The sequence below is a fragment of the Somniosus microcephalus genome, chromosome 15, assembly GCF_052327205.1.
Source record: "Somniosus microcephalus isolate GS21.2 chromosome 15, FLI_Smic_1.0, whole genome shotgun sequence".
Classification (NCBI taxonomy): domain Eukaryota; kingdom Metazoa; phylum Chordata; class Chondrichthyes; order Squaliformes; family Somniosidae; genus Somniosus; species Somniosus microcephalus.
The window spans coordinates 103,859,198-103,871,880 of NC_141001.1; the positions used below are offsets into that span (position 1 = coordinate 103,859,198).

General features: G+C 43.1%; 1 protein-coding gene across 3 annotated transcripts in view; it reads left to right on the plus strand.

The window, feature by feature from the left end:
* Nucleotides 1–12,683, plus strand: part of ano1a (anoctamin 1, calcium activated chloride channel a) — a 292,742-nt gene that overhangs the window by 22,266 nt on the left and 257,793 nt on the right. For all 3 annotated transcript variants that reach the window (XM_086008194.1, XM_086008196.1, XM_086008197.1), the window contains exon 2: nt 5,726–5,982. In XM_086008194.1, coding sequence (XP_085864320.1) covers nt 5,726–5,982 — 257 coding nt within the window. The remainder of the gene's footprint in view (nt 1–5,725; nt 5,983–12,683) is intronic.

The window sequence follows — 12,683 nt, forward strand, 5'->3', positions numbered from 1 at the left end:
CCTCATCATCTTGCCTTTGGCTTGGCATCTGTTTTTTTCCCACTTCTCTGTGAAGTGCCTTGGGATGTCTATGTACATTAAAGGGGCTATATAAATATAAGTTGTTGTTTGTTGTTCTGCCATTGCTGTGATGGTACCATTTTTGTGGTGATAATGTGGAGTGAATACATTGTCTCACCCTACTCAACAAGAGATGGCATGTACTCGGATTACCAAAAGAAAGAACGATGCTATCAATGTGACTACGCAACAGGTATTTTGAACAGTGCAGATTGTTAATTTGATTGAAATGCTTGGTAACTGTAATCTTCTCCAGCCCTGCCATCCCACCCTCAAACTCATTATACCTCCAACTCTGACCTCTTGTGTATCCGCTCTTCCCCTCGCCCACCAACAGTGGCTGTGCCTCCAGTCGCCTAGGCCCTACACTCTTGAATTCGCTCACTAAATCCCTCTCCTCTTCATCTCCCTCTCCTCCTTTAGGACCCTCATTAAGACCCTCCTCTTTGTCCAAGCATTAGGGCACCCCTTCCTAATATCTCCTTCTTTGGCTCAGTGTTCATTTTTGTCTGATTATGCCTCTGTGAAGTGCCTTGGGACATTTTTCTAAATTAAAGACACTACAAAAATGCAGATTATTGCTGTTGTTTGATACTGATCATAGCATATGTCTGCTTACAGTAAAGGCCAATAATATACTTTTTCAACAACTTCAGTTATTGTCTTTTGCTGCTATTTATTGCTATTTGCAGCTTGACATGTACAATATATTGCTCTGTGCTTCTTTCATATCCCTGGTCAAGCATTTTGCCCGGAATTCCCCAGTGAATGTGTGCATTTTCTATATGCCCACAGAGTGCACTCCAACCTACATTGTCCCTCATGTAGAAATCACTGGGACACAACCTTTGGAAACCTAGACCATTGGCCGGAACATTAAATGAGTGCACTGGCCAAAAGCAGAATTACGTGCACTGTTAAAAATTAATATCACAGTTTCAATGTTAAGACTTAGAATAGCAACAAAAATGTTCTACCAAAGAAAACTTAGAGCACTGGACAGAATTAAGTACACTGCTAGCCTGTGAAATGTCTTTTTACGTGCAGCCCCTTCCCAGAATTTACTGCAACATGCTTCTCCATGCAGTATTGAGACACAAGTTTGTGCCTATGGTTTTGCCATATGGTAAAACAGAAAATCTCAAGGCCAGAAAGCAACATAGGCCCATATAGCCCATCATCCTTCGGTACTAAGATTTCTAATTGATGATGTGTTTCTCTTCAAGATACTTGTCCAACTTGATCTTGAATGGATCTAAGCTATTTGCCCCGACAACTTCCTATTGAGCTATTACACAAAATGACCACCCTCTCAGTGAGGCAACACTTTCTTACATAAAGAAAGACTTGCATTTATATAGCGCCTTTGAAGACCTCAGGACGTCCCACAGCACTTTACAGCCAGTGAAGTACTTTTTGAAGTGTAGTCACTGTTGTAATGCAGGGAATGCGACAGCCAATTTGCGCACAGCAAGCTTCCACAAACAGCAATGTGATAATGACCAGATAATATTTTATTGTGATGTTGATTGAGGGATAAATATTGGCCAGGACACCGGGGATAACTCCCCTGCTCTTCTTCAAAATAGTGCCACGGGATCTTTTGCATCCACCTGAGAGAGCAGACAGGGTTTAACATCTCACCCGAAAGACAGCACCTCCGACAGTACAGTACTCCCTCAGTAGCGCACTGGAGTGTCAGCCTAGATTTTTATGCTCAAGTCTCTGGAGTGGAACTTGAACCCACAAATGTTCTAACTCAGAGGTGAGCATGCTTCCAACTGAGCCACTGGCTGACGCAGCCTGCCTAAATCTAATCTATTTCAGCTTATACACTTGTCCCCTTGTTCTTGTATCCTGTATCAAATCAAACATCCCTGACCTTCTACAACCTTGAGTTTATTCATTCGAACAGCTCTGTCGATCAATTTAAATACCTGTGATCTTCTGATGGCGGTAGTGCTGCTGTTGAAAGTAGCTGAGTGCAAGTCAGGCACATTCCCATTGGAAGAGTTGGTGGGGGGGTGGGGGAGGGGGCAAAATCACATGGCCAGGCCATGGATGACTCACACATGTCTCCTTGAGTCAGGCTTTAGACTTTTATTGAATAAGGGCTAGGAGCAAGTCTTCAGTCCACCTCAGACAGAGAAACAATGCAGTAGAAGAGAAGAAATGGAGGGGAAGAACAGATTATAGGAGAGGTGGGGGGGGGGATTCTGTCTCTGTACGTCTCCTCTGTTCTATTGCCCTTCTTTTCTTTGGCTCTGATTTCTTTCCATTTTCTCCTCTGTTCATATTCTACCTGGCTGTTAGATGTTCTTGGTATCAATATTCAATGCCTTTTCTATTTCATACTCTTTGAGAGAAAACAAAAATGTGCTGTTTGCAGAGAAGGCTGCCCCAGTATACCTACTGTGAAAAGACTATGTGCTGAGACAGCTCCTGAATCCTGCTGGCAACTGGGCCAAATCCCTCTTTGAAGAAAAACTGGAGAATACCTGTTTTTGTCCATAATTAATGACCACTAACAATATTGGGGGAGGCACAGCTTTGTAATATGCAATTTCCGAGAATATTGTTTTGTTATTGGTCATTAAGCCTCCCAAATATTTATTAAAAAAGAACTTTGGCTTTTTCTAACAACACCTCCCCTACTATTCCCAAAGAGATGGAAAGTTAAAAACACCAAATAATATCAATAGTATTGTACATTCAGCTTAATGTAGATGCTCAGGCCAATGGCAAATGGACATAGACCCAGAGTACAGAAAACATGGCGAGTGATTTAACCCAGACTCTTTCTTTCCCCTCATATTATTCCCCACCGAATCCCACTTTGCCCCCTCCTCTCCTGAAAATGATGACTTATGCTGGAATATGTTTCTGCCTACTCTTCAATACCTCCCACAATTGGCCTTCATGTGAAAGTCTAGATATTGTCAGGAAGTTATTCAATTGCTGAGAACATTATAGCCAAACCCAATCCTGTCCTCACTAACATCTACACTTTTGAGAACAGCTCATGAATGGCTATTCATCGTAAAGAAAGAAAGAACTTGCTGTCAGAATCTCCCAAAGCACCTTAGGACCAATTAATTATTTTGAAGTGTAGTCAATGTTGTTTTGCAGGAAAATACAGCAGCCAATTTGCACATAGCAAGGTCATAAGGACATAGAACTAGGAGCAGGAGTAGGCCATACGGCCCCTTGAGCCTGCTCCGCCATTCAATAAGATCATGGCTGATCTTCTACCTCAACTCCACTTTCCCGCCCGATCCCCATATCCCTTGATTCCCTTAGTGCCCAAAAATCTACCGATCTCAGTCTTGAATATACTCATCGACTGAGCTTCCACAGCCCTCTGGGCAAGAGAATTCCAATGATACAAAACCCTCTGGGTGAAGAAATCTCTCATCCTGGTCCTAAATGGCTGACTCCTTATCCTGAGACTATGGCCCCTAGTTCTAGATTCTGCAGCCAGGGGAACCAGCCTCTCAGCATCTACAGGTCCCACAAACAGCAATGAGATAAATGACCAGTTAATCTGTTTCAGTGGTATTGCTGAGAGATAAATGTTTGCCAGGGCACTGATAGAACTTCCCAGCTCTTCTTTGAATAATGCCATGGGACTTTTTACATCTACCTGAACAGGGCTTTGGTGCAACATCTTATCCAAAAGAAGGCACCTCTAACAATAGAGCACTCCCACAGTAATGCATTGAAGTGTCACTAAGTGTTAGCTTGGCTCAGTAGTAGAACTCTTGTCATAAATTTGTAAACCTTTCCACCTCTCTCTGACCCTTTAAGTCGCTCCTTAAAACCTACCTCTTCGACCAAGCCTTTGGTCACCTGTCCTAATATCTCTTTATGTGGCTCGGTGTCAAATTTTGACTGATAACACTCCTGTGAAGCGTCCTACAAATGCACCTTCTTTCTATTTTCCTTTCTAGTTAGGATCAGTGATTTGACATGGTGTAATACCCCTTGACAAATCCCATGATTGTCACAACCTACCATGACAGTGTGAGTTTACTTGTCACAGTAAGTTGAAACTCTACGGGGGAATTTTCCCAGTCCTGGGGAGGCAAGTATGGAGGCGGGACTGCCGGGAAAATGGCAGAAACTGGGAGAGGGTTCCGAACCTGCTCCCAAGCCGCCTCCGTGCCATTTTCCCAGGAGGTTGGTCCCCGACTCGCGTAGGGACCTGTCTCCTCGAGGCAGGAAGGGGATTAGAGCCAATTAGCTGCCTGTTAACAGGTAGTTAACAGGCAGTTTTGAGGCTTATCCCCATTTCACCCCTGCAAGTGCGGGCTTCCCGACGGCTGCGATCCTCGCCAGGGTCAGCGAGTTGAGCAGTGGGTCTGCGGGGCTGAGAGGGGTCGAAAAGTCCACTGTAGAGGTGAGTGATGGGTGCAAGTGTGGAGAGGTAAGTATGAGAGGTGAGTGTAAAGTGTTAGAAAAAGTTTACTTACCTTTGCTTCTTCCTGCAGGCTTCAACCCTTGGGGATCCGGAGGTGCCTCATCTCAACGGCAGAGCTGACAGAATGGCCGCTGCATTCTCAGATGCAGCAGCCATCTGATTTCTGCAGAGGAAAGAGGTTTTGGTGAGTCTTTGTGCAAGGGCTCACCTTAGAACAGAGATTGTCAGTGTTTGATAGCTTCTCAAAGCTGTCAAATGCTGACAATTCATCTGTCAAACATTTTCGACAGATGAAATGTCATATGCTGACATCATCTGTCACTGGCTTAACAGGTAGTAAACAGGCAATTTTGAGGCTTATCCCCATTTCACCCCTGCAAGTCCCGCCTCCATACTTGCCTCCCCAGGACTGGGAAAATTCCCTCGTAGAGTTTCAACTTACTGTGACAAGTAAACTCACACTGTCATGGTAGGTTGTGACAATCATGGGATTTGTCAAGGGGTATCACACCATGTCAAATCACTGATCCTAACTAGAAAGGAAAATAGAAAGAAGGTGCATTTGTAGGACGCTTCACAGGTACAAGCAGGGCGGGCTTAACAAGGTCATTGGGGGCGGGACTGAAACCCGACAACCAGCAGTCCCGCCCCCAACGCGCCCCCATTGGCAAAATCCAGCCCTACATTTTTTATCTCCTTCCTCCCTACTTTCAACAACCTGCAAGAAGTGATGATCCACTCCCAAAGGAAAAAAGTCTTTAAAATAATAAATAACAGGATACTTCTGTTTAAATACAGTCTGCTCAGGGTATTTCCCAATGAAATGCACTGTGACATCCATTAGTAAATAGTAGAACATACACAGCAATCTCACACCACAGATGTGCCTCTCAATTGCCTTGATAAGAATCAATTTTATTTCCAATCCTCAGGTTCTATAAAAAACGTTTTAGGATATAGAAGCATCATTCTGATTATTATCAGAAACTTAAAAAAAAATAATTTCTGACACATTTTGTAGTCAGTCCTAATGATAGTACATGCCTCATTATAATAATCAAAAAGCTTGGCTCCCAAGTACTATTTTCTAACGAGCACTTAACTATGTCCTGTAAAATAATTTGAGCAATTGTAAATAGGTTTTCAGGTTAACGTTTTTTAAACTTGAACCATTTTATTTCTGTAAAATATAACAAGCATTGGATTTATAAGTTCACACTTTTCACTGTTTCTTGCCTCCTTTAGATACAAGCAAGGGTGAGGACAATAGGAACACTGCAGTCCTGCCTGAGTCTGACAATAGGAACACTGCAGTCCTGCCTGAGTCTGACAATAGGAACACTGCAGTCCTGCCTGAGTCTGAGGAGAAATCTCATTCGTTCGGCCTTCGCACAATGTTACAAAATGAGATGCACTGCCCTATACCAATAGACGAAAAAGGTGTTGATATTATCAATATAAAAGGAATTGAAGATATAGGATATATACAGCCAGAATCTATGGTAAGTGAATGGTGCTTTTCGCATTGGCTCAACATTTAATGGTTATTACAAAAGGTTACACGCCAGTTTTAGTATCATATGGAAGCAAAAACGGTAAATACCACAAAAAAGACTTGCATTTATATAGCGCCTTTTATGACCACCAGACATCGCAAAGCGCTTTACAGCCAATTAAGTGTTTTTTGAAGTGTAGGCACTGTTGTAATGTAGGAAACGTAGCAGCCAATTTGCACACAGCAAGCTCCAACAAACAGCAATGTGATAATGATTATTTTTTTTTAGGGATGTTGATTAAGGGCTAAATATTGGCCAAGGCACCGGGGATAACTCCCCTGCTCTTCTTCGAAATAGTGCCATGGGATCTTTTATATCCACCTGAGAGAGCAGATGGGGCCTCGGTTTAACGTCTCATCCAAAAGTCGGCACCTCCAACAGTGCAGCACTCCCTCAGGAGTGTTAGCCTAGATTTCTTTTGTACTAGACAAGTGTTTGGAGTGGGACTTGAACCCACCACCTTCCATAACTCAAAGGCAAGGGTGCTACAAGCTGAGCCATGGCTAACAAGGAGCAATTGAGAGGAAGGGCATAGATGCATTTAAGGGAAAGCTAGATAGGGAGAACGGAATAGAAGGGTTAAATTAGGAATGGGCATTAAATTCTACCCTTGCCAGCGATGCCCACATCCCTGGAACGAATAAAAAATAAATAAATGAAGAGGGGCGGAAGGAGACTTGTGTGGAGCCTAAACACCAGCATGAACCAGTTGGGCTGAGAGGCCTGTTTCTGTGATGTAAATTCTATGTAATATGTAAAAATTAGTGTGTGAACACAGAGTCAAATCAGCAATCTGATCGCCCATTGCATTGGGAACTTGAAAGTGAGATTCACAGTAGCTGGTTGGGTTTCAAAGCTCTTCCTGCCTTGTAATCATGGCTGCTTGAACTTGAAAACAATTAGCTCTCCATTTGCTGTGCAGTTTAAATGCATCCTGAGTGACTAATACATAAACTGGACTTCCAGATAGGAGAGTGGAAACCCTGAAATCAGGTAAGAACATAGGAACAGGAGGAGGCCTCTCAGCCCCTCGAGCCTGTTCCGCTGTTCAATTAGATCATGGCTAATCTGCAGCTTATCTCCATTTACCCACCTTGGTTCCATATCCCTTAATACCCTCACCTACAAAAATCTATCAATACTAGTTTTGAAATTTTCAATTGTCCTAGCCTCAACAGCTTTTTGGGGGGTGAGTTCTAGATTTACACTAGATTCACCACCCTCTGAGTGAAGAAATTTCTCCTCATCTCAGTCCTAAATGGCCAACCCCTTATTCTGAGACTTTGACCCCTGGTTCTAGACTCCCCAGCCAGGGGAAACATCCTCCCTGCATCTACCCTGTCAAGGCCTGTAAGAATTTTGTATGTTTCAATGAGATCACCTCTCATTCTTCTAAACTCCAGAGAATATAGGCCTAGTCTCTGCAATCTCTCCTCATAGGACAATCTCCCCATCCCAGGAACTAGTCTGGTGAACCTTTGTTGCACTCCCTCTATGGCAAGTATATCCTTCCTTAGGTAAGGAGACCAAAACTGTACACAATACTCCAGATGTGGTCTATCCAGAGCTTTATACAACGGTGACATAACTTCCACCCCTTTGTATTCCAGCCCCTTTGCGATGAAGGCTAACATTTTATTAACCTTTTTAATTAATTTTTGTACCTGTCCACTAATTTTAAGTGATTTCTGTACGTGGGCCTCTAAATCTCTCTGCTTCTTCACAGTTCATAGTTCTCGCCATTTTAGAAAATACTCTGATCTGTCTTTCTTTGGTCCAAAGAGACAATTAGATGCTACAGTGGAGGGGATTGTAGGGTCTTTCTGATTGAATGAAATAAGATAGGCCGAATCTGTAATTATCTTGTGAGCTTGAGTGTGGTGCTTGCTAAATTAACGAGCATTAGATTAATAAATTGTTTTGTTTTGTTTTGGGATAGGTCATAACAATTGAAAGTTCGACCATTGAATTGGAATTGGTAGGAATAAAAAGAAAGCCTAATTGTGTTTAACTAGTCAGTCTTTAATCTTGGGCAGTCTACTCTGGGTCTATCATTAGGTACACAATACTGATTTAGAAAAGCATTATGCTCATTTAATCCTGTAACATAAAGAAGAAAAGAAAGAACTTGCATTTATAAAGCGCCTTTCATGACCTCGGATGTCCCAAAGTGCATTACAGCCAATATTTGATGTGTAGTCACTGTTGTAATGTAGGAACACTGCGCACAGCAAACTCCCATAAGCAGCAATGTGATAATGACCAGATAATCTCTTTTAGTGATGTTGGTTGAGGGATGAGTATTGGCCAGGACACTGAGGAGCACTCTCCTGATCTTCTGCAATAATAGTGTCACAGGATCTTTTACGTCCACCTGAGAGGCAGACGTGGCCTCGGTTTAATTTCTCACCTGAAAGATAGCACATCAGACAGTGCAGCACTCCCTCAGTATTGCACTGGAGTGTCAGCCTGGATTATGTGCTCAAGTCTCTGAAGTGGGACTTAAACTCACAACCTTCTAACTCAGCGGTGAGTGTGCTGCCCACTGAGCCACGGCAGACACCTTAAACTCTGCAGCTGCCAATATATAATGGTCCATAAATTCCATTCCCTACGGGTGTGTACGCGCTGTGTAGTCACCCGTAGGGCCAATGGAAGAGCCGGTTTTAGGCATGCACTGCGCATGCGCTGGAAACCGGAACTTCCGTTCTTCAAAGAAAGGGCTTCAATGGTCAAATGCCTGCGCCGGATAGGCAGCGCGTACATAGAAACATAGAAGATAGGAGCAGGAGTAGGCCATTCGGCCCCTCGAGCCTGCTCCGCCATTCAATGAGATCATGGCTGATCATCCAAATTCAGTACCCTGTCCCTGCCTTCTCCCCATATCCCTTGATCCCTTTAGCCTTAAGAAATATATCTAACTCCTTCTTGAATATATTTAATGAATTGGCCTCAACTGCCTTCTGTGGTAGAGAATTCCACAGGTTCACCACTCTCAGGGTGAAGAAATTCCTCCTCATCTCTGTCCTAAATGGCTTACCCCTTATCTTTAGACTGTGACCCCTGGTTCTGGACTCCCCTGCCATCGGGAACATCCTTCCTGCATCTAGTCTGCCTAGTCCTGTTAGAATTTTATAAGTTTCAATGAGATCCCCTCTCATTCTTCTAAACTCCAGCGAGTATAAGCCCAATCAACCCAATCTCTCCTCATACGTCATTCCTGCCATCCCAGGTATCAGTCTGGTGAATCTTCGCTGCACTCCCTCCATGGCAAGAACATCCTTCCTCAGATAAGGCGACCAAAACTGCACACAATACTCTAGGTGTGGTCTCACCAAGGCCCTGTACAACTGCAGCAAGACATCCTTGTTCCTGTACTCGAATCCTCTCGCTACGAAGGCCAACATACCATTTGCCTTCTTAACCGCCTGCTGCACCTGCATTCTTACCTTCAGCAACTGGTACACAAGGACACCCAGGTCTCGTTGCACTTCCCCTTCTCCCAATCTATTGCCGTTCAGATAATAATCTGCCTTCCTGTTTTTGCCACCAAAATGGATAACCTCGCATTTATCCACATTATACTACATCTGCCCAATCACCCAACCTGTCCAAATCATACTGGAGTTTCTCGGCATCCTCCTCACAGCACACACGCCCGCCCACCTTTGTGTTGTCTGCAAACTTGGAGATATTACATCTAGTTCCCTTGTCTAGATCATTAATATATATTGTAAATAGCTGGGGTCCTAGCACCGATCCCTGCAGTACCCCACTAGTCACTGCCTGCCACTCGGAAAAAGAGTCGTTTATTCCAACTTTTCTTCCTGTCTGCCAGCCAGTTCTCTATCCAAGTCAGTACCTTGCCCCCAATCCCATGTGCTTTAACTTTGCACGCTAATCTCTTATGCGGGACCTTATCGAAAGCCTCCTGAAAGTCCAAATACACCACATCCACTGGTTCTCCCTTATCTATTCTATAAGTTACATCCTCAAAAAATTCCAGTAAATTAGTCAAGCATGATTTACCTTTTGTAAATCCATGTTGGCTTTGTCCGATCCTGTCACTGTTTTCCAAGTGCTCTGCTATTACATCTTTCATAATGGACTCTAGCATTTTCCCCACTACCGATGTCAGGCTTACCGGTCTATAATTCCCCGTTTTCTCTCTACCACCTTTTTTAAATAGTGGGGTAACATTAGCTACCCTCCAATCCATGGGAACTGTTCCAGAATCTATAGAATTTTGGAAGATGACCAGCAATGCATCTACTATTTCTAGGGCCACTTCCTTAAGTACCCTAGGATGTAGATTATCAGGCCCTGGGGATTTATCGGCTTTCAATCCCGTCAATTTCCCTAACACCATTTCCCTACAAATACTGATTTCATTCAGTTCCTCCCTCTCATTAGACCCTATGTTCCCCGACATCTCTGGGAGGTTATTTGTGCGGCTGCAGCTTCCGTTTTTTTCATACTATGCTGCAGTCCAGGTAAGTCTGAAACAGCTGTGCCTGGAAAAGCAGGCGCAAGGCCTGCTTTTAACAAGGTAAGAAGTGAAGAAAGTAAAAGAACATTTTTTTTCCCACTGATTTATCATTTTAAAATACTTTAAAGAAAGGTAAGTTTATTTTTAGCCCTGTTAAAAACTTTAATTATTTTTTTCAAAAATTTAAATTTTTGTTTAAAATAGTTAATTTATGTAATTTTTAAAATGTGATTTAAAAAAAAATGTATTTGAAGTTTTACTTATGCTTTGGGGCTGATCTCTATTCAGAATGGAATGGAGATTCCCTGCTCTGATTGGCTCCCCATGGCCCACTTGATCCCAGGGACGCTGCGAACTAGCTGCGCCCCTGGGATACGCGTGCCCTGCACACCGGCAGTTTGAGGAGGCACATCAATGGAATTCTACGCCGGCCCAGAGCATTACGGTTGGCGCGGTTTGTTTGTGCAGGTCGGGGGCTTACGCCCGCAGGAAGCCTCCGACCGGAATAATATAATCACTTGGAACCAGTATATTATGCAAGTCACAGGGCAGGAAGGACACTGTGAAACTGGACGGTGAAATATTTATTTAATAAGGATGAATAAAACAACAATATCAACAGTATGATTTACATATATTTTATTAATAATTCTGTGCCAACTCCAGTACAGCTGGCCAACCCATCATGCTCACAAAAGCTTTATGAATAATGTTAACAGTGAAAAGCAGATCTTTTGCTTATAAGGATGTGCTTTTATAGGAACAGGAGTAGACCATTTAGCTCCTCAAGCCTGTTCCGCCATTCAATGAGATCATGGCTGATCTGTGACCTAACTCCATATGAACGCCATTGGCCCATGTCCCTTAACAGCTTTGGTTAACAAAAATCCATCAATCTCAGATTTAAAATTAACAATTCACCCTGCGTCGACTGCCATTTGCGGAAGAGAATTCCAAACTTTTACCACCCTTTGCGTGTAGAAGTGTTTCCTAACTTAACTTCCTGTAAGGCCTGGCTCTAACGTTTAGACTATGCCCCCTAGTCCTAGACTCCCCAACCAGCAGAATTAGTTTCCCTCTACCTACCCTATCAGGTACCATGAGAGAAGCTCCATTTGCATTGTTACAATTAACAAAATGATAGCCTTTCATCAGTAGCCACAAATCCAGGTCTGTGTAATCCCAAGATCTAGGGTTGAGTCGTGTTGTGTACTGAGCTACCACTGACTAGTGAAATCTTTGAAGGCTTTAGATGGGAATGAGGGGATAAAAAAAGATACCATTCCCAAGTTGTTCCTACTGATAGGGAACATTACTGATGCCAGCTGAATGGATCCCAAACATCAGGTCTCGATAAGGTTGCAGAGAAGCAGCCAAAGAGCCTCTTTACTGTACAGGGCAGTCACCAGCAGTAGTCCCAGCTTCAGTGGCTGCACTGTAAAGGAAATGAGGCAGCACTGCTGCCTCCCACCCAAGTGATCTTCATTACAAGTCACCTCTGGAGGTAGGAGCTCCTCCCGTGACAAGCACAAATTCTGCAGCCACAGGCAAATGGGCTATTTTTTTTTTTCTGGCTGCACGTGCGTTGAGCATTTAGTCCCATACGGATCAGCAATGTGGTTTTCTGATAGCGGCCCTGAATAGACTTTCCTCGATCATCAGGAAAGGTCCGACAACCAGAACCTCTATGTTGGTCAGTACAGTTTTAAGTTTCAAGTTATTGGCCCAGGATCTGTGGTCACCGCTGACCTTCAAGAAAGCTGCCCACAAAGATCTAGCGATCTCTGTGGCATCGAGTTCACCTTTCCTGACGTTAGTTTGAATCTGGTGCGAAATCAAGCGAATCTCCAGTGTCCAGTAACAGTGATGTCATCAAGCAGGCTAAGCAGCCAATCACATTGAAGAATTCTCACAGACAGCAAACCAGGAAGTAAAATGCACAGATTATAATTTACTTTTTATAAATTTTACAGAGAGCATAATAAAGATTGGGACATACACATAGGATTATGGTAGAAGCTAAAATATCATAAACAAACTTTAAGCAAAAATTATTATATTGAAAGCCATGTAATTCTTATCATATTAGTGGAAACATTTGACATTTAAAAAATACAGAATTAGTTTTTCAGAGTCAGAACGATTGTTTAGCAGTCAA